Source organism: Oncorhynchus kisutch, linkage group LG27 (assembly GCF_002021735.2).
Source record: "Oncorhynchus kisutch isolate 150728-3 linkage group LG27, Okis_V2, whole genome shotgun sequence".
Classification (NCBI taxonomy): domain Eukaryota; kingdom Metazoa; phylum Chordata; class Actinopteri; order Salmoniformes; family Salmonidae; genus Oncorhynchus; species Oncorhynchus kisutch.
In genome coordinates, this window is record NC_034200.2 from 8,678,562 (window position 1) to 8,703,668 (window position 25,107).

The 25,107-nt window shown below is 43.8% G+C and overlaps 2 protein-coding genes across 2 annotated transcripts in view; one reads left to right on the forward strand and one right to left on the reverse strand.

The window, feature by feature from the left end:
- Positions 1-5,392: 5,392 nt before the first annotated feature.
- LOC109871866 (BTB/POZ domain-containing protein 2-like) lies at positions 5,393-10,374 on the forward strand. Its single transcript, XM_020462873.2, has 9 exons — positions 5,393-5,966; positions 6,130-6,249; positions 6,471-6,627; positions 7,072-7,177; positions 7,370-7,567; positions 7,718-7,910; positions 8,031-8,118; positions 8,430-8,576; positions 8,763-10,374. The coding sequence occupies exons 1-9, from the start codon at positions 5,443-5,445 to the stop codon at positions 8,922-8,924; spliced, it is 1,695 nt and encodes a 564-aa protein (XP_020318462.1). The 5' UTR covers positions 5,393-5,442; the 3' UTR covers positions 8,925-10,374.
- Positions 10,375-12,744: 2,370 nt separating this feature from the next.
- Positions 12,745-25,107, reverse strand: part of LOC109872156 (elongation factor 2-like) — a 28,852-nt gene continuing 16,489 nt past the window's right edge. The window contains exons 6-14 of the mRNA XM_020463275.2: positions 23,642-23,747; positions 23,226-23,478; positions 22,891-23,086; positions 22,665-22,788; positions 22,236-22,478; positions 17,026-17,379; positions 16,623-16,805; positions 16,358-16,490; positions 12,745-13,321 (exon numbers count right to left, since the gene is read on the reverse strand). Of these exons, the coding sequence (XP_020318864.1) occupies positions 13,128-13,321; positions 16,358-16,490; positions 16,623-16,805; positions 17,026-17,379; positions 22,236-22,478; positions 22,665-22,788; positions 22,891-23,086; positions 23,226-23,478; positions 23,642-23,747 (1,786 nt within the window). The 3' untranslated portion in view covers positions 12,745-13,127. The remainder of the gene's footprint in view (positions 13,322-16,357; positions 16,491-16,622; positions 16,806-17,025; positions 17,380-22,235; positions 22,479-22,664; positions 22,789-22,890; positions 23,087-23,225; positions 23,479-23,641; positions 23,748-25,107) is intronic.

A 25,107-nucleotide genomic window follows, 5' to 3' on the forward strand; every position in this document is an offset into this window, starting at 1 on the left:
AGGGATCTCAGACGATATGAAAGAGAGGTTGAACAGGTTAGGGGTTGCAACAATTTCAGCAGATAATTTTAGAAAGAGAGGGTCCAGATTGTCTAGCCCAGCTAATTTGTAGGGTTCCAGATTTTGCCGCTCTTTCAGAACATCAGCTGTCTGGATTTGGGGGTAAAGGAGAAGCGCCCCCCGCTTGGGCAAGTTGCTACGGGGGGTGCAGAGCTGTTGGCCGGGGTAGGGGTAGCCAGGTGGAAAGCATGGCCAGCCGTAGAAAAATGCTTATTGAAATTCTCGATTATCGTATATTTATTGGTGGTGACAGAGTTTCCTAGCCTCAGTGCAGTGGGCAGGTGTTCTTATTCTCCATGGACTTTATGGTGTCCCAAAACTTTTTGTAATAAGTGCTACAGGATGCAAATTTATGTTTGAAAAAGCTAGCTTTAGCTTTCCTAACTGACTGTGTATACTGGTTCCTGATTTCCCTGAAAAGTTGCATATCACGGGGGCTATTCGATGCGAATGCAGTACGCCACAGGATGTTTTTGTGCTGGTCAAGGTGAGTCAAGTCTGGAGTGAACCAAGGGCTATATCTGTTTTTAGTTCTCCATTTTTTGAATGGGGCATGCTTATTTAAGATGGTGAGGAAAGCACTTTTAAAGAACAACCAGGTGTCCTCTACTGATGGGATGAGGTCAATATTCCACGATACCTGGGCCAGGTTGATTAGAAAGGCCTGCTCGCTGAAGTGTTCTAGGGAGCATTTGACAGTGATGAGGGGTGGTCGTTTGACTGTGGGCCCATTACGGACGCAGGCAATGAGGCAGTGATCGCTGAGATCCTGGTTGAAGACAGCAGAGGTGTATTTAGAGGGCAAATTAGTCAGGAAGATATCTACGAGGGTGCCCATGTTTGCGGATTTAGGGTTGTACCTGGTAGGTTCCTTGATAATTTGTGTGAGATTGAGGGCATCTAGCTTAGATTGTAGGACGGCCGGGGTGCTAAGCATATCCCAGTTTAGGTCACCTAACAGTACGAACTCTGAAGATAGATGGGGGGCAATCCATTCACATATGGTGTCCAGAGGACAGCTGGGTGCTAAGGGGGGTCTATAACAAGTGGCAACAGTGAGAGACTTATTTATGGAAAGGTGGATATTTAAAAGTAGAAGTTCGAACTGTTTGGGCACAGACCTGGATATTATGACAGAACTCTGCAGGCTAACTCCGCCCTCTTTGGCAGTTCACCTTGACGGAAAATGTTGTAGTTAGGGACAGAAATTTCAGAATTTTTGGTGGCCTTCCTAAGCCAGGATTCAGACACGGCTAGGACATCAGGGTTGGTGGAGTGTGCTAATTTAGGGAGGAGGCTTCAGAGGTTAACATGCATGAAACCAAGGCTTTTACAGTTACAGAAGTTAACAAATGAGAGCGCCTGGGGAATAGCTGTCAAGCTGGGGGCTACAGGACCTGGGTTAACCTCTACATCACCAGAGGAACAGAGGAGGAGTAGGATAAGGGTACGGCTGAAGGCTATAAAAACTGGTCGTCTAGTGCGTTGGGAACAGAGATTAGAAGGAGCAAATTTCTGGGCATGGTAGAATAGATTCAGGGCATAATGTACAGACAAGGGTATGGCAGGATTTGAGTACAGTGGGGGTAAACCTAGGCATTGAGTGATGATGATAGAGCTTGTATCTCTGGAGACACCAGTTAAGTCAGGTGAGGTCTCCCCATGTGTGGAGTGTGTGACAAAAGAGCTATCTAATGCGTGTTGAGCTGGACTAGGGGCTCTACAGTGAAATAAAACAGTAATAACTAACCAAAACAGCACATTGACAGGCATGTGTAGCCGAGTGATCATAGGGTCCAATGAGGTGTGTCAGGTAGCCATTCGGTAGTCGCTACTATGATAGGCGAGAAGGAGGCATGCCGTTCGGAAAGCTAGCGGGCCGGGGCTAGCAGATGGGTCTAAGGCGACATCACAACGGAAAAGCCTGTTGAAGCCACATCAGATGATTACGTCCGCAGACCAGTCATGATGGATCGGCTGGGGCTCCGTGTCGGCAATAAAGGGTCCAGGCCAATTGGCAAAAGAGGTATTGTAGCCCGCGAATTATCCGGTATACCTCTTCGGCTAGCCGCGAGATGGGCCTAGCTCGAGGCTAGCCCAAGGCTAACTGGTGCTTGCTTCGGGACAGAGGCATTAGCCAGCAGTAGCAGCTAGCTAGCTGCGATGATCCGGTGTAATGGCCCAGAACTTGCGGCAGGAATCCGGTGATGTGGTGGAGAAAAGCAGTCCGATATGCTCTGGGTTGATATCGCACTGTGCAGATTGGCAGGTATTGACCGAGCAAAGCTGGCTGGTGTCTGAGCTAAAGGTGAAGACCGCTAGCCGTGGCTAACAGTGACTACTAGCTAGTAGCTAGTTAGCTGGGTAGCTTCTGATGGAGGTTCCAGTTATAACGTATAAAAATAGCAGATCCGTACCACATTGGGGGAGGCGGGTTGCAGGAAAGTATATTTAGATCGTAGGTGGAAAGTGACATTAAAAATAAATACGATTTTTTTTTTACGAAACCGACTATTTACATGGGACAAGACTGGACAAGACAAAAACACGTCCGACTGCTACGCCATCTTGGATAAGTAGTTTACCTTACTACTTATATTTTTGACAACTTTTACCCCACTACATTCACAAAGAAAATGATGTACTTTCTACTCCATACATTTTCCCTGACACCCAAAAGTACTAGTTACATTTTGAATGCTTAGCAGGACAGGAAAATGGTCTAATTCACACACTTAAAGAGAAAATCCCTGGTCACCCCTACTGCATCTGATCTGGCGGACTCACTAAACACAAATGCTTTGTTTGTAAATTATGTCTGAGTGTTGGTGTGTGCCCCTGGCTATCCGTAAATTTAAAAACAAATAATAATAATCCTGCTGTTAAGGAATGTGAAATTATTTATACTTTTACTTCTGATACTTAACTATATTTTAGCAATTACATGTACTTTTGATACTTCAACCTCAGTCGTCTGACTAGCAGGCTACTCGGTGAGCTCAGCATCCGTCTCGACATGGTGGTCCTCCGTTTTTTTGGACTGGGCAGTGCCCAGCCATTTTCGGACGTCCATGCTGATCAAAGTTTAGCCATCTAGCGTTAGCTATAACTATTCAGTGTACCACTAACAAAACGAAATTAGCTGTCTGCAAATCTGAGATTTTTTGAACTTCCTAAACAAGGTAATGTAATGAAGACGGTACCTTTATGACATTGGGATTTTAACTACCAAATATGACATTATTACATCCCCTCCATCCTTCCTTCCTTCCCCAGTACATGAGCCACTCCGGCATATGGCTCTGTCCCGGCCTTCGCTACTGGCAGACACAGCGGCGCTTACATTGGCAAAACCGGTCAATGAAAGAATGCTGTTGTGGATAATGCCAGATAATGTTTCATCTAGGGTGTTTTATGTTCACCCCCTTAATATATGTTCATTCCTTATATTAAGCAAACCAGATGGCACAATTTTCTTGTTTTAAAAATGTACGGAAAGCAAGGGGTAAACTCCAACATTGACATAATTTACAAATGAAGCACGTGTGTTTAGTCAGTCCGTCAGATCAGAGGCAGTATGGATGGCAAGGGATGTTCTGTTGATAAGTGCGTGAATTACCATTACAAAGGATCAGAAGTCTAGAGGCTTACTAAATTTTAACCCTCTTATTAAAAAAAACCAGAAGAAACTAAATCAATGGCTACAGAGGGACTTATCTTTAAAAGGTAGAGTCCTAATAACCAAGGCTGAAGGTATCTCTAGACTAACATATGGTGCTCTATCTTTATATCTTGACCGTAAAATAAGCAAGGAGATAGACCAGATGCTTTTCAACTTTCTTTGGAGAAACCGTACCCATTACATTAGGAAAACTGTTGTAATGAACACTTATGAAAATGGTGGACTGAATTTTCTGGATTTTACTACTTTAAATAATACTTTCAAGATCAATTGGATAAAACAATTCCTAAGAAGACCCACTTCTATCTGGAATTTTATTCCTCATCATGTCTTCTCTACTTTTGGTGGCCTTAACTTCATGTTGTTTTGCAATTATAATATTGACAAAGTTCCAGTGAAACTTTCTGCTTTTCATCGGCAGGTTTTCTTGTCATGGTCCTTAATTTATAAACACAATTTTTCTCCACACAGATATTATATATGGAATAATCGGGATATATTGTATAAAAATACCTCTCTGTTTTTAGAATATTGGTTCAGAAATAATATCCTATTGGTGAGCCAACTGGTAAATGCAGAGGGTCTCAGTTATAAAGAATTCTTATCACTTTACAAGGTCCCTGTAACACCTAAAGATTTTGCAACTGTTTTAGATGCCATTCCCTCAGGTGTTGCTATTCAGGAACATGTCAAGACCTGACCCTCAGAGCCTACCTTCTATTGACCCTGTTGACTCATCAGTAGGAAAGATTTGTTTCTCTTTTGGTCCATTCAACAACAGAGCGATACGATCCTTGTTTCAGCAGGATGTTGTATCTATACCTTATGTAGATACAACCTTATGTGGAAAAAAGTTTGGATGTTGCCACCTACTTGTTAACAAAATTAAGGAAGTTTCCTTTAAAATTATTCATAAATATTATCCTGCCAACCACTATATGAAGAAGTTTAAGGAAAACATCAACTCAAATTGCTCATTTTGTAATGACCACCCAGAAACAGTTGTGCATCTTTTTTGGCATTGTATGCATGTAAGAAAACTGTGGCAAGACATCAGTAGGTTTATAATTGAACACATTTATGAAGATTTTACACTATTGTGGAGAGATGTACTGTTTGGATTCTTTACATACAATAGAAATAAGCGGAATCATTTTTATGTAATTAATTTCATTATTCTTTTGGCCAAATTTCATATACACAAATGTAAATTTACAAACAGAAAACCACATTTTCGTACCCTACAAAAAGAAATTGAACTGTATTTTAAGACGGTTAAATGCTCTACTAACAAAAAAGCTGTTAGAATTGTAAGTATATGCATGTCCCTTAAGGTCCTTGTGTAATTGTAATGTGATATTGTACCCCCTAGCGCGATTGTCCATTGTTTGTAATCTATGTATGCTTGTGTTCCCTCATGTGCTTTATGTATTGATTTGTTGTTAATAAAACAAATTAAACAAATAAAAATAAAAGTGCGTGAATTTGACTATTTCCCTGTCCGGCTAAGCATTCAAAATGTACTTTCGGGTGTCAAGTAATCATTACTCCCTTTAGGAATGTAACATAAGTGAAGTAAAAGTTGTCAAAAATTAAAATAGCACGTTTTTTTTTTACTATACTTTACACCACTGGGTAAGAGTTATGACCGTTTTGTTTATGTCTACGTCACGCAACTCCCACATTCTATCAGATTCAAGATGGCTTCTGGGGATAACAGCGGCAGGCCTCCCTGCCTAAATTTATCCGGCCCAGGGCCTTTAGGAAATGGCCAGCCCAGCAACAGTGCTTATTCAATGCCTATGTCCAACGGCGGGCCTGTTGGTGCTACCGGAGGGACTCAGGGGGCTGCAAGGCGCCCCAACCCGCAATCGGGGCCTGGCGGAGGTGAAAGCGCCGGTGTTGTTGCTGGAACTCCACCGACTGCACATAACGCGATTCAGCAAGCGCTAGCTCAAAGCGCCTCGGCAAGAGCGATGGAGACCTCCGCTACGAACATGACGTCGAATGCTTCGGCTGCGAGTGTACCAACGACCCATTCCTCGTTATTGTCAGCACCAGCGGCCGCTGCTGTTTTGGTTTACCGGGAACCCGTGTACAATTGGCAGGCGACGAAAAGTACCGTTAAGGAACGGTTTGCTTTCCTGTTCAATAACGAAGTTCTGAGTGACGTTCATTTTCTGGTGGGGAAAGGTATGGGAGTGCAGCGAATACCCGCACACCGGTAAGAGCGAACGTGGCTGTTCCTTTATAACTATATAGTTTGTCAACAAAGTATGGTTAGTAGAGCGTTCAGAAATTCGTCTTGTGTGTGTTAATCCAAGCGACGTTGATGCATATTGGTGAAAGGCATTGTTTTGATATCTTTTCGCTTTTGTTTTTGTTAGATTCGTTCTTGCTGTGGGCAGCGCAGTCTTCGATGCCATGTTCAACGGGGGTATGGCGACCACTTCAACGGAAATCGAACTGCCAGATGTCGAACCTGCAGCCTTTCTGGCATTACTGAAGTAAGAAATGGCTTCTAGTTTAGAAATTATCCTATCATAATAGGCTAAATACACTCGCACCCTAAGTATTTTACACAAAAGTGGTATTGGCATTATATAGTATGCAGAATATAGCCTTCACTGACCTGGTATTGAACCCAGGTCATTTGTGCCGCTCAGACTGTTAGTCCATTGACTTATAGGTCCCCTGCTATCAGTAATCGAATCTTGTCCCCCTCCAGGTTTCTGTACTCTGATGAGGTTCAGATAGGACCTGAGACAGTGATGACCACTCTGTACACGGCTAAGAAGTATGCAGTGCCAGCCCTGGAGGCCCACTGTGTGGAGTTCCTCAAGAAGAACCTGCGGGCAGACAATGCTTTCATGCTGCTCACTCAGGTCAGCTACTACTGTAATGTCTGACTGGGATGCAGTGTCTAAACAAGTCACTCACCAGTGTCTGATTGTGTGGCTTGACCCAGTATCAAAACAACTCTACTACAGTCTGTCTATTTGTCTCAAAACAATAGCACCCGTCAGTCCCAAAGCAGCATTCGCATAGATTATTGATCAGTTCATGTAAGTAAACTACTGTTTACTGTGTGTGTCTCTCTGATCACAAAACAATAGCAACCTGTCAGTCCCAAAGCAGCATTCGCATAGATTATTGATCAGTTCATGTAAGTAAACTACTGTTTACTGTGTGTGTCTCTCTGATCACAAAACAATAGCACCCGTCAGTCCCAAAGCAGCATTCGCATAGATTATTGATCAGTTCATGTAAGTGAACTACTGTTTACAGGGTGTGTCTCTCTGATCAATGTATAACCGCATGTGTTTCAGGCTCGACTGTTCGATGAGCCCCAGCTTGCCAGCCTGTGTCTAGAGAACATCGATAAGAACACTGGAGATGCACTCGCCGCTGAGGGTTTCACGGACATAGATCTGGGTATTGTAGTTCACTCTTCATATTGAAAGGCAATGTTTCTGTGTATCATGATGACTTTGCTTTTCTTCCATTTCACTCTCTCCCCTTCTATCTTTGTCATCCCTTCTTTCCTTCTCTTCTCTCCCTCGGGTCATCTTATCCTCTTCTCTCATTCCCTCTCTTTCCATCTTGTTCACTCTCTCCATCTTTCAGATACATTGGTGGCTGTGCTGGAGAGGGACACTCTAGGGGTGAGGGAGGTGCGTCTTTTTGTGGCGGCGGTGCGCTGGGCAGAGGCAGAGGCCCACCGACAGCAGCTACAGCCCACTCCAGAGAACAAACGCAGGGTCCTGGGCAAGGCCCTCGCCCTGATCCGCTTCCCACTCATGACTATTGAGGAGTTCGCTGCAGGTAACAGACACTTAGTAAATTTTGCACTATTAGAATGCAGAACCTTTACCATCTCCTGCAGGGGTTATGTCTCTTTCTTACTATCTCTCTCACACGAACACACACTCACGCTGACGTGTCCTCCTTTCCCCGCTGTGTGTCTTCAACCAGGGCCAGCCCAGTCTAGTATCCTGACAGACAGGGAGGTGGTGAGTCTGTTTCTTCACTTCACAGTGAACCCTAAGCCCCACGTAGAGTTCATCGACCGGCCTCGCTGTTGCCTCCGGGGGAAGGAGTGCAGCATCACACGCTTCGGACAGGTGGAGAGCCGCTGGGGCTACAGCGGAACCAGTGACCGCATACGGTGAGAACACACAGACCCAAATTAACAATGACACACACAAAGATACACATTTTTATTAGAAAAATATTGCCTCTGGACATCATTTATCCCGCCTAGCCTCACCTATCATCCTCCTCCCAGATTTTCAGTGAATAGGAGGATCTTCGTGGTGGGCTTTGGCCTCTACGGCTCCATACACGGCCCCACAGACTACCAAGTCAACATCCAGGTAATTTCCACCTCAACTAACCAAATCAGTCAATCACATTTTAATTTGTATAGACAAAATACATTGGAAAGAAGACTCCCTTCCCCTCCCTCTCAGATATTTGTCTCTCCTAAATCATTGATGACAGTATATATGTTTCTGTCAACTGTGTGTCGGGACAGAATGTGTGACATCTGTGTCTCAAATAGCGACCAGATCCCTTTATATTGCACTGCTTTTGACCAGGGCCCATATTAGTGCACAATAAAGAGAATTGGGTGCCATTTGGGACTCAGATGATGTTTCTATAATGTGTCCCTCTCTCGTCCCAGATCATTCATACAGACAGTAACACAGTGCTGGGTCAGAACGACACAGGCTTCAGCTGTGATGGCTCGTCCAACACCTTCAGAGTCATGTTCAAGGAGCCGGTGGAGATCCTGCCCAACGTCAACTACACAGCCTGCGCCACACTCAAGGTACAGGCTTTACTGTACATGTTTGTTTAGGTTTTGATGTTATTTCCTCACTGGATAGCTGTGGTCCTGTTCTGGCTATGTAACCATAGTGATTCTCTCGTTATCCCCCTCTTTATTCCCTCTTCCTATCTCCATCCCTCCCTTGTTCCCCTCTTTCATTTCCCACTCCCTCCCTTTCTCTCTCAGGGTCCTGACTCACACTACGGGACCAAGGGCATGCGTAAGGTGACCCACGAGTCTTCCTCAACCGGCACCAAGACCTGCTTCACCTTCTGCTACGCTGCGGGCAACAACAACGGCACCTCAGTAGAGGACGGACAGATCCCCGAGGTCATCTTTTACACATAGTCCCCTCTGACCTGACCTTATGACCTCAGGGGGCTCGGGGATCACAGGATTGCTGAGACTCTGACCCTGTTTGAATATGTATCAAAAGCCTATCTTCACCCTGTGGACCTTCCTTGGTGATGTACAGTATCTCTGATCGTAGGTGATTGTTAAATGTACAGGGAAACATTGCTTTCACGCACTCAGACCTGTCGGAGGGAGGGGGCGAGAAGGCATTTGTCAACTATTCAAACATGGTATTTTTCTTTCTCTCAACTCCCCCCTTCCATTACCCACTGAACGTGGAGAGGAGCCTGTTTGATGTTGAGGGGGAGTAAATTCTGAGTCGGGTTGTTTTTACTGTTACTATGACAGTCGTCTTGTCTGCTTCCAGAGTCTTGGGGTTAAGTCCCAGAATGGACTGGTGGAAGAGTCTTAAACTTGTCAGAAGTATTTACATGGGAAAAGGAGGAAAGCTTGACATGCATTTAAATACCACCCTCTGTCTGCCTGCATACAAAAGATTGAGATGTATCCAGGGGCTCTAATGTATGTACAGACTGTTACACTACCACTCAGAAGGGTTTCTTCAAATAGGCTCCATCTCTGATCAGTGACCCACCATACTTCAGACTACTCCAGTCGCTATTCCTTTGCTCTAGCTCTTCAGGGAGTACAAATATGAATGGACTGGATAAATGTGTGGAAGTTTTCTACTCAGCCTATTGAAGGGCTGGTGGGGGCAATCACAAGCTTATACTTTTCCTATCTCTTCAGATCTTGTACCACGGAAGGAAATAAGAGACTGGAATGGGATTGGGCCTCTTTGTCCATTCCACACTGGAGTTATGATGGAAATAACCCAGTCTCTCCCTGCTTCAATGGGGAGTCACAGCCCAGGGCCATGTGACAGTCTCGAGTTACACCATAGACTAGTGGCCAAAAAGCTGTATTAACATGGGCTTCCACAATTTTAATGTAGTCAACTGGGTTGGACTTCCAACTAAATTGGCTGATCCCTCCTGGTGACATGTCCAACTGGATCATCAGCCAATTGTGAAGAGTAATATTGACTACTTCAATATGGAGATAGCATGGGCAGCGCCATTGAGGCTATAATGGCACAGATAAAGATGAGTCCTCTCTGAGTTATACTTAATGAAACTTGGGGAAATATCTGCCCTCCTACCTGATATTTTATTAAGACAACATTTCAACCATCAGGTCACCATATCGAAATGTCTTCTCCCAGGATATTCAGCACTAAAACAAAGCTTTTGGATTTGTTTGTTCTGCCTGTTTAAACATGAATAAGAGCTAGTGTAAATCCATCTTTAACAGCCTTGTCTTGAAATGTCCAGCTGGGAAAATTCTTTGCTTTCACAAAATAAGTTTGTGGGTTGTATATTATACTGGCATTTAACATTAATGTAGTTTGAATTCACAATGGATTAAAATATGTTAGTTTGTGTGATTGTCCCTTTTATTATTCCTATGTTAATTCAGTTTGTATCAGGTGAAGACAAGGCTACAGGATGTTCAGCACTTGGTAAGGCCTTGTAACAACTCTAGCCATTAAATGATTTATGTGTAAACCTAGGGCTAGATTCGATCAGAGCCACACTAGCCGACATCCGAGAGCATTGGAAAATGTATTTACTGACTACACCGCTCATGTCGCAAAATAAATGTAGACATGTTATTCAATTATTGCACGATAACGAGCGTCTGCGTTGCCAAGTGCTAAAATAGAAGTCAGTTCTATTTGTGAGCTGATTGCATCCTGCCTCTCCCATTTCATTTGTTTATAGAAGCGGATACCCACGTGGGTGACAAAGACAGAGGTTGTAATACTTATGCAAGTTAGTTGCCAATCGCAATATAAAGTCCAAAGAAAAAGCCTGGAAGGAGGAGATGATTTGGTTGGCTGTTTTATGTTTGGATGAATTGTTGAAGTAGAGGACCTTGTGCATTTGAGGTAAAATAAAACGTTTATATCCCAAGACAAATTAGCTAGCAACTGTAAAGCTAGCTAAATTGACAAATGTTTAATGCTTTTTGACCTGTCCCCAAATTAATATAACTGGTTCAGAGTTTGTTTTTAATATTGCAACTGTAGCCGATGTGAAATGGCTAGCTAGTTGGCGGTGGTGCGTGCTAGTGGCGTTTCAATCGGTGACGTCACTTGCTTTGAGACCTTGAAGTAGTGGTTCCCTTTGCTCTGCAGGGCCGCGGCTTTTGTGGAGCGATGAGTAACGATGCTTCGAGGGTGACTGACGTGTGCAGAGCTTCCCTGGTTCGCGCCCAGGTCGGGGCGAGGGGACGGACATAACGTCTACACTGTTATACAACCTGCGTGTCGTGATCACGTTGTGTGGGGGGACAAAATCAACGTGCGCACGCGCGCAGCCTGTTTGGGGCACGGTCTATTCAATAGAACTCGGAGCCATTTGTGATGCGCTGCAAGTCACGCCTCTCCCATCATTGGCTTTTAAGAGCATAAACCCGAGTGTGATTGAAAGATGAATTGAGGTCCACAACACTCCAGTCGGTGGCGGTAATGCACCTTAGTTGGTTGCCAACCGCCATGTGAAGACATTATTTGGAACTTAATCTGCCCTTTTATCTGTGGATTAATTGTCGGAGTAGAGAACCTTGTGCATTTCAGGTAAAAATAATCCAATGTTTATCCCAGGATAAATTAGCTAGCAACAAATTAATGTAGTTGGTTCAGAGTTCGTTGTGATATTTCAACCAGTTTGTCCTAGTGTGGATGGACAAAAATCAACATGCGTGTGCGATGGCGCGCCCAGGTCTAGTCCACAAGTTACCTATCGCACATTCATCAGATGCAACGAATCCACACCAGACTGCATATCCTTTGCATCCGCGTTACAAGTTAAAACACTCGAATGCGTGATGTTCTATTGTAACACCTCAGACTGAGGCTATAAATCCCCCCTTTCAAATTAACATTCTTTCTCTTGTCATTATTTATATCTAGATCCTACACTGCCATTTTGTACTTTAGCGCGATATCTGGGATCATTAGGGACGTCCATACCCTCAATGAAACCCTTTCAGTTTTAAATTTCATACGCGGTAGGGACGTCCCAAGGTAGCCCACATAGCACTGAAGATGTTCTTTATAACGCGATTGACAATGAAAGGCAATGTTATTTTGGTCGCGGAGACGGCGTTCTGTTTATGGCGGCTCAATCTGAAATGACCTGATCGTGTTAGAGCCGCGCTAAAATGTTACTGATTGAATCCAGACCTTAACCTAGTTAACGCTTCAATCAACAGTAGAAACAAAACGTTTTGTGCCGGTTTCAGTAAAAAGCGGAAGGATGGGGATGAAGAAATGTAACCACTCATTCATATGGATGCAAGGACTGGGCATCCAGGATACGAAAACTAAAGTTTAAACTATAACCTCAACATGGTTGTCTACATTAACTTTTTACAACCATTGGGAGTAAACAAACGTATGTGGTTCTGATGGGGTACAGCAGTTGAACTAAGCTCATGAGGCATTTATAAGTTTAGCTTGAAGAAAATAATATGGGTACATAAAAAAAAAAAAACGGATGTAGCATCTGCGGTCTATCCCTTTTAGGTCCCGAAACAGTACCAACGCTGTCAACAAAATCCGTCTTGGGCTGCTTTCTTTATCATGTGTTCAAAATTATACAATTTATGCTAGCATTTAACTTTATCTCTGGCTGTCCTGATCCACCATCTGAGAATCACTGTTCTACAAGTCAAATCAACTCAGTAATATTTTTTATAAAAATGTTAACCACCATTCAACAGCATATGAACAGAAGTCCACCCCAAGTACAATTTCTATTAATTTTTATTATGATTTACACATTTGTATCCTTGGTTTATTTTCACCAGGTTTCCATTTAGGCAAGCGCCACTGCGCACTGTACAGTCCCATCCCTCACTCGTACAGTGGAGGAATAGAAGGAATGGGGGGAGGAATGGTCAGACATCCACTAAATTCCAAACCAACCCCTAGTCCATTCCTTTAGGCACTGTAGATCTGAAAGGGTCAGATAGGTATACCATAAGCAATATACTTACAGATCCACATTACCCTCTGATAGGCTAGGTGAAATCTTCCCCATATTGCTTATGCCTAGCCAACAACTTAAATTGTAGTGCCTAGAGGGGGTTGTTGTGTCTAGGGGTCCATTTGGGATTCAGACTTAGCATTTACAATTTGTCCAGGTAGTTGTCTAGGGCGGGGATGCCCTCTTTGAGTCCCTTGCGTTTCCTGGTCTCTGCCACCACAATGGCAGTCTTGGTGGTAGGGTCCTGGGGGTCCCCCTGGAGGATCTGCCAGTGGTCAAACACACACTGTGGGAAGGCCTGGCCACCAGTGTTGGAGCGCAGGTCAGCTGTGAAACCTGGGGGAGGAGAGGGGGGGTTAAGATGATATTAACAGAACATGCAAGTCGAGGTGCACTTTGAACACGGTAGGATAACTACACATTTACTATTCCTCAGCCAACACGACAAGTAACAAACTAAAATCAGTAGCCTATGTCAATGTACTATAGTAGAAACATGTAGGCTACAAATTCTATTGGTCAGCTTGTCAAGAAAGAAATAGCCTATTTCAAAACAGACTCTGGGACAGTTGTGGGATGATAGATCCCAAATTCATACAACTAGTAGGCCAAGGCTACACCCCCCCCCACCCAGATCATGAAGTTTAGCTTAAAATGTTGATAAAAATAATTTCTTCATATAAGCCCAACAATGCGCTCAAGTAAAGGAGGTTACGCGAGGATGTTCGTTCCATAACACAATTAGCAGGAAAACACTATTGTCAAGGGCACTGCCCATAATGCGATTTCATGTGACTGATGAAAATATCAGTTAAGAAAGACAGGAGATCTCATACGCTACTTCGATAAATGAGAAATGGAAGATTCTCTACCATATTTTAAAATCACTAGGCAGGTAGCCTAGTGGTTAGAGTGTTGGGCCAGAAACGAAAGGTTGCTAGATCAAATCCCTGAGCTGACATGGTAAACATCTGTCGTTCTGCTCCTGAACAAGGCAGTTAACCCACTGTTCCTAGGCAGAGTCATTGTAAATAAGAATTTGTTCTTAACCGACTTGCCTTTTTAATTAAAGGTGGACATAGAATTGTGGATAAAACATTAACAGTATGTCACCATGATCAATGAGAACAGCCTCTGCAGCTGCCAACACCTCAAACATGTCAGCGTGAATGTGTCAACGTCACCCCAGTATACAGGTGCAAGATGGAAAAGCAAAGAAACCGTCTCCCCTCTGCATTCAAGCAGCTGATTCTGACCGAGCAAAATAAAATGACAAGTAATAAGTAGGCTATTTATATATATATTTTTACAGTCTTTGGTTTATAGCTGCACATATGCGCCCATTCTTGGTGGTTGAGAATAGGGGGTTTCACTCTTGCACCCTTTTCAGCAAACGGGTAGTTCCCACTATATAAAGCAAGCTAAAGCTTTCAATGAATTGGCCAATGCACCCTGTGTTGCGCTTACTGAACAGCCCATTACATTACCACGGATTAGGAGATGTACTATGCTACAGACACGCTTCCCTTTATGAGTCACAAGTGTGCATCTGGCACTGAAGGAGGCAGTGTTATGTTGAGCTCGTAACCAAAATACAACTTGGAAAAATCCACTTGAACAGCCGTCCCAACTGGTAATTACTAGTGGGAAACTTGTCTATCATCCTGAGCACCCACTTCTCTCACATGGGGACCTCTTTGTAAACAAATCAGTTCAAAAACCACATTAATAGATTGCTTTTTATAAATAATGTTTTGTTGCATTTTAACTGCCGAAAATGCTGTTGGAGGCCATTTAGTTAGTAGTACTAACTTTTAGTTTATGGTTGACAGTTTGTTGGCGAATCAGCGTTTCTCAACGAGTTCAAATCACATGAATGCAGCCAAATGGTATTTACCACTCCATAACTAGTAAATTTCCACCCCCCACATTTATTTTAAACCTTTATTTAACTAGGCAAGTCAGTTAAGAACAAATTCTTATTGCAATGGCGGCCTAGGAACAGTGGGTTAACTGCCTTGTCCAGGGGCAAAAAGACAGATTTTTTTACCTTGTCAGCTCAGGGATTCGATCTTGCAACCATTCGGTTACAAGTCCCACGCTCCAACCACTAGGCTACAAACATAGCATCGAAGTGGAAACTTGAGGCCCAACATAACAATCCTGCCCTAGTAGGCACCTGACCTGAGCCATAAGGGAAGCTAGGGATCTACCACTATCAGATTAGGGGTGACAACGTAACCTATATTTTGTCCCCCCCCCCCCCCCCTTTGGTTCTGACATCACTGTCACCCACTAATCAACAAATTTTTGCCGATTTGAGCAAGTAATGCATCAATATTTGTTTACAAATGACATAGCCAATTAATATATAGCACAACTAATATGCTGTGGGGTTGTTCATCATGCAAAATGACTTGTAGATCGTTGACCTGGTCCGCCGACCGATACTTTGAGTCGGGGACCGACGCCTATCCGTGAGTCATTGCATCCCTAGTGCTCGCTTATAACTAGGTATGACTGTGTACAAAATTAAAATTACCTTTAGATATAGGAATAAGTTGCAGTCAAAACAGCTCATAAGTCTGTCAGTGGTATGAATACTTGGTGAAACCAGCTACCCTCTGAATGTAAAGAATATTGCTGTATTGGTGTGCATTCTCCAAAAACAACACTGAAAATGTTAAATAAAATACCAGAATTCATATCCAATATTCTTTGTGTAGCTTAGGATATTTTGGCTGCTATACCATTTGGTGTAAACTAACGCATATCAATTTTAGGCATGCTGCTATAGCCGTACGGCTAACATTGTTTCACTAACAGCAATAATGTAATTTGTTGTTTCTCAGGATCACTTTTTGTAAATCAAATTAAGTACATTTCAAAATGTTGGTGTACTGTCCCTTTAAATGGCAGTGTTTTTTACCACATACATGAAAACTAAATTATAGTATATTCAGATGTTAAATTAAGTTTAGTACTAATATGGATTGTACTTTGGAAAAAAAAGCTACACAAGTTTTACAGAACATACAAAAACAAAAGTGTATTTTCTTCAATCTGATGACATTAATGACATGTTTAAGGATGTTTTGATAAGAAAGTTGTTGCTGTGATTCCAATAGTTTCTTGGGGTCAAAATTACCCCAGTTAGTAATTGTTGTATATAAAATAAGGTGGTAGCTTGAGCTAAAACAGTGAAATGTTCAGAAGGTTGTGTCAAGGCAATGGGTCATCTCTATACATCACCCATCAAATAAGAATAAATGTCCTACACCGGGTTGGGGTCAGTTCCATTTCAATTCCGTCAAGTACACTGAAATTAAAATTTTCCCTGGTAAGCCATGGATAAAGTTAACTCTCACTCACCGAATGACTCGTTGACAGGAAGGTAGGCCTTGACGATGAACATGGGCGTGCCCATCACCTGGGACTCCTCGAACACATGACCTCGCTTCCTGTTCAGCACGCCGTAGATCCCGCCCACTACCTGCTCTGGGCACTGCAGAGACAGGAAACGCATGACTCAGTCATGTCACACTTATAGCCCCCAATAGCCTAGCATACAATTCAATGTGAGACAGTGGTCAAGTTCAAGTGTCAAAGTAGTCGCACACCACCCGCATGCACACACCTGGATCTCGACCAGGTAGACAGGCTCCATGAGTCTTGGCTGTGCAGTGAGCTGGCAAGCGTACAGCACTCTGCGGGCGGTAGGGATGATCTGTCCGCCACCGCGGTGAATGGCATCTGTGTGCAGGGTCACGTCGTGGATGTCAAAGCGGATCGCACGCATGTTCTCCTCGCACAGCACACCCTGTAGGAGGGAAGAAGGAACACTACGTCACAACTCAGGATAGAGAAAAGACGACGCAAATGTGTTACCTGTAGCATGGCCTAAACTGCAGATTCAAGTCTACTTACACACTGAAGTCATGAATGCAGATTTGAACTGCAATGCTTCAATAAGCAAGGAAAATTGACTGTGCCTTAGTTGGTTGTCAAGCTTAACTAACTAAACGTAAACCTAAACCCACCTCCTTGACGGCCCACTGGAAGCCGGCCACCACGCTGTCCTTGATCTCGTTCAGGTACTGGACTCCCTTGGTCACGTCCATCAGCAGGTTGGGCCCGGTGCCGTCGGGACCAAAGCACCAGATCTTACGGGCCTCCGACACGTCCCACTCGTACTTGTCAGCCAGGAAGCGGGCACGGATCTTGAGCTCCTGCCGGGGGCTGACGTCACCCTTCTCGATGTCCTCGGCCAGGCCGTCGGGGAATGGTTTGGCACGCATGTACAGACGGTTGTGCTTGTTGGGGGACTTGGACAGGCACATCACTTCAGACTCCTCAGACACAGTCTCCCTGTAGGACACCACCGGGTCGGATTTCTGTTAGGGGGAAGATAGAGAGTTGTCAGGTTAGGACTAGGGATGGAAATTTTAAACAACTTCACTAATATCATGACATTTTTTGGGATACCTGGATAGTCGAAATGTGATTTTTTTTTTTTATTACAACTTGGGAACTGGCTTGCTGCGCGACTTGGGAGAATTCCTTCTTTGCTTGCAGAAGTGCGGGGAATGGACAGTGGATGGTGAGTTTGATATTGGAGAGAGTAGCCAGTCTTGACTGCATCAAATCAATTTAAAGAAGCTAGCCAGCTACTGTGCCTTCAGAAAGTATTCAGACCTCTTGACTTTTTCCAGTTACTTGACAGCCTTATACTAAAATGGACTTAACTTAATCTACACACAATACCCCATAATGACAAAGATAACAGATTAGAGACGTGCAAAATACAAAAAACTAAACTATCACATTTACACAAGTATTCAGACCCTTTACAGTACTTTGTTGAAATACCTTTGGCAGCAATTACAGCAGAGTCTTCTTGGGTATGACGCTACAAGCTTGGTACTAGTGATGCACCGATATGACATTTTTGGCCGATACTTTCCTTGCAAAAAAAAAATACGATACCAATAATTACAATTTTAGCGGCCTTTTAAGCATTCTAGTACAATTAACACACACACAGCGGTCTAAGGCACTGCATCTTAATGCAAGAGACGTCACTACAGTCAGATTAGAATCCAGGCTGTATCACATCCGGCCGTGATTGGGAGTCCCATAGGGCCGTGCACAATTGGCCCAGCGGGATCCGGGCCGTCATTGTAAATAATAATTTGTACTTAACAGACTTGCCTAGTTAAATAAAAAATACACACACACCAAAAAGTTATTTTGATGGCATGTACTCATGTCCCCATTACCAGTAAAACATAATCAAAGCTATTCATTTCACTTACTTGCTGTTTCATTCATTTGTTCAGTCATTTCATTCTCAACCAGGATTTCTATGGAATGCCGTTTGGGTCTTTGCGTGTCAAAAAAAGATACGCCTGAAACACTATTTGACCTATCAGGACTGCACTTCACATAATTTAACGCGTTCATACACTTTTTTACGTAGTTATTATACAATCACTCGTATTTCATATGTCACAACAATTCATCGATACGTATGCTATGATGCTGGTAAAGTTGTCTCGCGCACCTAGTGCTGGTCATAAAAAAAAGCTAGCTAGCTCATGGATGCAAACAATGTTCTTCCCCCAAAAAACATAGCAAAACGACGTAATCTAGATGTCATCATCTAAAATAATTAATTTGATTAATGGTGGTCGGACCCAGCTATGTGATGCTAGCCACAATAAGGATTAGCCACAATAGTGGACTTTGCGGTTAGCCTTAAATAAAAGTATGGCATAATTCTACTATTTTTATTAACTTGCGTCACTGTCAATTACATACTTTTATTTTGAAGGCAAACCACAGATTCCACTATTGTGCTTATTCCTTATAGGGCTAGCTTCACAACACAAAACCCGAGCCTCACTAGCCAGATGAAGCTTGCTGGCTGCTTATAACGTTAGATTAGGGCAACAGGGTTAAGTAGCTGGCTAGCTATTTATTTTCATGAACTGAAGTTCAATTTCAATAGGAGAACAAATGGCAACCTAGCTAATACTTAAAATACACCACCCAACCTAGCCGCACTGCTTCTTAACACAGCGCGCATCCAACCCGGAAGCCAGCCGCACCAATGTGCCGGAGGAAACACCGCGCACCTGTCAACCTTGGTTAGCACGCACTGCGCCCGGCCCGCCACAGGAGTCGCTGGTGCGCGATGAGTCAAGGACATCCCTACCGACCAAGCCCTCCCTAACCCGGACGACGCTAGGCCAATTGTGCGTCGCCCCATGGACCTCCCGGTCGCGGCCGGTTACAACAGAGCCTGGGCGCGAACCCAGAGTCTCTGATGACACAGCCCTTAACCACTGCACCACCCGGGAGGCCAACCTAGCTAATACTTACAAGGATTCTTAAATCATTGGTAAGAATAATGAAAATGACTGCAATTTCTAATGGTCATCGTTTTCAGGCTGGTTGTACTGCTGCAAGCTAGGTCCCAAGCTAAAGCTAGCTACCCCAAGAAGTTGTGATCAAACAAATTCTTTACAATACCGCGTTGGTAATAAACACATCGTCCGTGGTCGGTGTTTGCAGACTTTTTGGGCAGCTTTGACAGTGCTACTATCTTTTTTGACACGCAAAGACCCAAACGGCGTTCCATCGTATGCATGTCGTGAAGCTAAGCTCCCTTTTTTCTCCACAATTTCATGGTATCCAATTGTTTAGTAGCTGCCGTTCTCATCGCTCCCGGTCGCGGCCGGTTACGACAGAGCCTGGGCACGAACCCAGAGTCTCTGGTGGCACAGCTGGCACTGCAGTACAGCGCCCTTAACCACTGCGCCACCCGGGAGGCCTCGCTTTGACATTAAACTACACATCAGGCCGATACCGATGTTGCCATTTTGGACAATTCCGATATCATGCATCCCTACTTGGCACACCTGTGTGGAGTTTCTCCTATTCTTCTCTGCAGATAATCTCAAGCTCTGTCAGGTTGGAAGGGGAGCGTTGCTGCACAGCTATTTTTAGGTCTCCAGGGATGTTTGATCTGGTTTAAGTCCGGGCACCTGCTGGGCCACTCAAGGACATTCAGACTTGTCTCGAAGCCACTCATGCGTTGTCTTGGCTGTGTGCTTAGGTTTGTTGTCCTGTTGGAAGGTGAACCTTCACCCCAGTCTGAGGTCCGGAGCAGGTTTTCAACAAAGATCTCTGTACTTTGCACTGTTCAGCTTTACCTCAATCCAGACGTCTCCCAGTCCCTGAAAAACATCCCCACAGCATGATGCTGCCAACACGCTTCCCCATAGGGATGGTGCCAGTTTCTCTACAGATGTGACACTTGGTATTCAGGCCAGAGAATCTTATTTCTCATGCTCAGAGTCCTTTAGGTGCCTTTCGGCAAACTCCAGGTGGGGTGTCATGTGCCTTTTACTGAGGAGTGGCTTCAATCTGTCATGTCCAATCAATTTAAATTTACCACAGGTGGACTCACGATGATCAACTGAAACAGGATGCACCAGAGCTTAATTTCGAGTCTCATAGCAAAATTTTATTATTTTATTTCACCTTTATTTAACCAGGTAGGTTAGTTGAGAACAAGTTCTCATTTGCAACTGCGACCTGGCCAAGATAAAGCATAGCAGTGTGAACAGACAACAGAGTTACACATGGAGTAAACAATTAACAAGTCAATAACACAGTATAAAAAAATAGTACATATGTAAATAAGGTGTCTATTTGCAAAAAATAAAATGTTTTTTCTTTGTCATTATGGGGTAGTGTGAAATCCGAGGCTACGGTATGGACGTCAAACTACATTCAAACGCTTATTTTATTGAATTAAGAATTGAAAATGTCATGGTATATCCTTCTGTAGCATATATCCTTCTGTCACATACTTTTATTTAGACAAAGCCTTTATGACCCCCCCCCCCCCCCCCCAAAAAAAAAGAACTCTCGCAAGTGTTCGAATACTAACGCCCATTTGGATATTTTAATTACTATGCCCAAACCTAGCCTAACCTTCTTGGTGACAGGGGGGCAGTATTGAGTAGCTTGGATGAATAAGGTTCCCAGAGTAAACTGCCTGCTACTCTGTCCCAGATGCTAATATATGCATATTATTAGTAGTATTGGATAGAAAACACTGAAGTTTCTAAAACGGTTTGAATGATGTCTTTGAGTATAGCAGAACTAATATGGGAGGTGAAAACCTGAGAAAATCCAACCAGGAAGTGGAACATCTGAGGCTTGTAGTTTAACTCAGCCCCTTATTGTAGATAGTGGGATATTGGTTGTTGCACTTCCTAAGGCTTCCACTAGAAGTCAACAGTCTTTAGAACTTTGTTTGAGGATTCTACTGTGAGGTGGGACCGAATGAGAGAGGAATGAGCCAGGTGTCTGGCAGATTGCCACAGGATCTGAGTCGCGGTCACGAGTGAGTTAGGTCTCGTTCCATTGCTTTTCTACAGACATAGGAATTCTCCGGTTGGAACATTATTGAAGATTTATGATAAAAACATCCTGAAGATTGATTCTATACTTAGTTTCTACGGGCTGTATAACGTAACTAACTTTTCGTCCGACAGGACCTGATGCTATGCTTTTGGATTTGTTTAACCAAACGCCCTAACAAAAGAATCTATTTCGACATAAATGATGGACATTATCGAACAAAACAAACATTTATTGTGGAACTGCGATTCCTGAGAGTGCATTCTAATGAAGATCAAAGGTAAGTGAATATTTATAATGCTATTTCTGACTAATGTCGACCACCCAATATGGCGGATATCTTTTTGGCTGCTTTGTTGTCTGAACGCTGTACTCAGATGCTTTTTCCGTAGTTGAAAAAATTTGACACAGTGGTTGCATTAAGGAGAAGTATATCTCTAATTCCATGAATAACAGTTGTATTTTCATCAACATTTATAATGAGTATTTCTGTAAATAGATGTGGCTCTCTGCACAATCACCGCATGTTTTAGAACTACTGAACGTAACGCGCCAATGTAAAATGACATTTTTAGCTACCGTCCAACATATCCCAGAGAGGTTAAGCAATCGTCAGACATATTTCCTTGACGGCAGTCTTGCCACATGGTGTAATGTCTACAGAGTAAAGACACCCACTCCCTATGGCAGATTATCTTTGTTAGGCAGTGGAAAACAAAATCCCCTTTTCTCTGTAGTGCACCATTTGTACTGTACTTGGAGAAAGCGCATTCAACCCAGTCTCATATGTAGTCTGTTCCTCCCCCTCCCTCACCTTCAGTGGAATGCCGGCGTGGTCCTCCTCCAGATCCTTGAGACAGATCTCCAGATGGAGCTCTCCGGCCCCGGCGATGATGTGCTCGCCAGACTCCTCGATGATACACTGCACCATGGGGTCTGACTTGGCCAGACGCTTCAGGCCCTCCACCAGCTTGGGCAGGTCAGCTGGGTTCTTGGCCTCCACAGCCACTCTCACCACGGGGCTAACGCTGAACTTCATCACACGCATGTTGTGTGCCTGTTGGACGAACATACAAAATGGGAGAAATATTCATCTATTGTTCATCCAAAATGGCACCCTATTCCCTATATAGTGCACTACTTTTGACCAGAGCAAAAGTCTAGGAGTGGAAAATCCTTCTGTCATTAAAAGTCAATGTGGCCTTCAGTTTTCCTATAGTATAATGCGATGATGTCAAGCTACCTGTTCAAAGGTGGTGATGGTCCCAGTCTTAATCAGATACTGGTCTACTCCAACCAGACCAACAATGTTTCCACATGGTACATCCTCAATGGGCTCTACGTAGCGCCCCATCATCAGAATGGTCCTACGGAGGGAGGACGAGAAGAGATTGAAGGGGAGAGAATATACAATATTTAAAAGTTCACTTCACACATGTATCTGGCACTCTAAATGGTACCACACACACCTCTGGATGGGTTTGATGTAGAGGTCTTCCTTCTTCCCGGGGGTGAAGTTTGGTCCCATGATGCGCACCTTCAGACCGGTGGACACACAGCCAGAGAAGACACGGCCGAAGGCGTAGAAGCGACCTTTATCTGTTGTGGGCACCATCTTAGAGATGTACATCATCAGAGGTGCCTTGGGGTCGCAGTTCTTGATACCTGAGAGAAGAGGAAAGGGGGGGGGGGGGGGGGTTTAAGTATGAGACTTTATATTAATTAGGACAGGCAGTGTACTTTTCTCTGCCCCCAGTCAGTTGTTTGGGGGTGCATGTGTCTCGGTGTGCGTGCCTGTCCTCACCCATGGCGGCCTCGTCGTCTCCTGGACCCTCATAAAGCAGCTCACAGCGGTACTTCTGGGCGGTGACGGGGGAGGGCAGGTGGATGGTGATCATCTGGAGCAGAGCCTCTCCGGCTGGGAGCCAGCGACGCATCACTGCCTTCAGTAGGGGCTTGCCCTCCTTCTCCTTGTCCTCCGTGTCCAGCTTGATGTCCAGCTTCTCTATCAGCTTGGCCGTCTCGTCCTTCTTGAAGTTCATGACGGCATCGAATACCTGGAGGGAGGGAGAACGGGTGAGGGTTTAGACAGTTGATTTTCATCCTTTCAAAAGAAAATATTGATACATTAATACTGATCAATGCATTGCATTAATATTGGTCAAATCATTGCATAAATTAATCAAGGAAAACACTTAGGGTCATCATGGCCGGTCTCACCTTGAAGATTGGATCCAGCACGAGTTGAGAGAAGGTGCGGGGAAGCTTTTTACCGTCGGGGCCAGTGGCAGTCTTACTGAACTTCCCAGTGGCTGGGTCAAAAAACCTGCCAGATGGATGGATAGATTTACACAAATATTTTTAATTGACAATTCAGTCAATTAGCAGACACTCTTATCCAGAGCAGCCCACATGTCAACAAAACATGCATTCAGTGCATTCAACAAGTTGCAAGCTTGGTTGAGGTCCATTCCAATTGAAGTCTCTCTATTCAGGAAGTTAAATGGAAAACCAGTGCTATTAAGAGTCAAGGAAAAAAGACAAGTTCAACAGTTAACTACATTTCATGTCACTATGACAGCCAGGAACTCGCAAGCATTTACATTCAGTACGATACAATCAGCTTTGACAAGTCAACAGCCCAAGACAGGACATTTTTGCAACACGTCAGATTGTTTGCCAGCATAAGAGAAGAGTGCGCACCTGCGATTTAGGCTCCCAAATGAGTTTACTTTGTCTTCAACAGGTCTCAATACAGAGAGAATCCCTGTACATATAGGTGGCTGCCCGTGTCACGTAACATACCTGCAAACACTTTTCAATATTGCCACGCCCTCACCTGTGTGCGTGTGATTGAGAAAGCGAGAGAGAACAGGCACACTTAATTTAATAAGTCCGAAATGCTGGGGTAGGCAGCATCATCCCCTTTGGAACCATTTCATTGGTCCTAAGGTACAAGCTATACCTACCCAGCATGATAGGCGTTCTAAATCAAGTGCGCCCAGAGAGAGAGAGATGGAGAATGTGCATTCCAGATACAAATTCTCAGTGCAGCTCTGTAGAAATTATAGGATCACTCCACATTCGTGTGATTCCTGAGATGTTACAGTTCAAGACATTGCAAGATCTTGCAAACTGCACAGGCCGCAGAGAACGTCTATCTGGAACGCAATCCGAGTCAGTGTGCACCTGTCTACATTTTATCTCCCACCCTTCTTTCACCTCAGCATGTACCTCTTGGCCCACGATTCTGTCAGATGCATAGATCCTACTGTGAACAGATACTTCCTCAAGTCCTCTATCTTATTACACTTGTGTGTTTACACATGTACAGTATGTGTTTGTCCATGTACACTGTCAGTCAAGTTGACACCTACTCGTTTCCTTATTTGTACCATTTTTTACATGTTAAGAATAATGAAGACATCAAAACTATGAAATAACACATGGAAACATGTAGTCACCAAAAAAAAGTGTTAAATCAAAATATATTTTAGATTCTTCAAAGTAGCCACCCTTCGCCTTGATGACAACTTTGTACACTCTTGGCATGCTCTCAACCAGCTTCATGAGGTAGTCACATGGAATGCATTTCAATTAACAGGTGTGGCTTGTAAAGTTCATTTGGGAAATTTCTTTCCTTAATTCATTTGAGCCAATCAGTTGTGTTGTGACAAAGTAGGGGT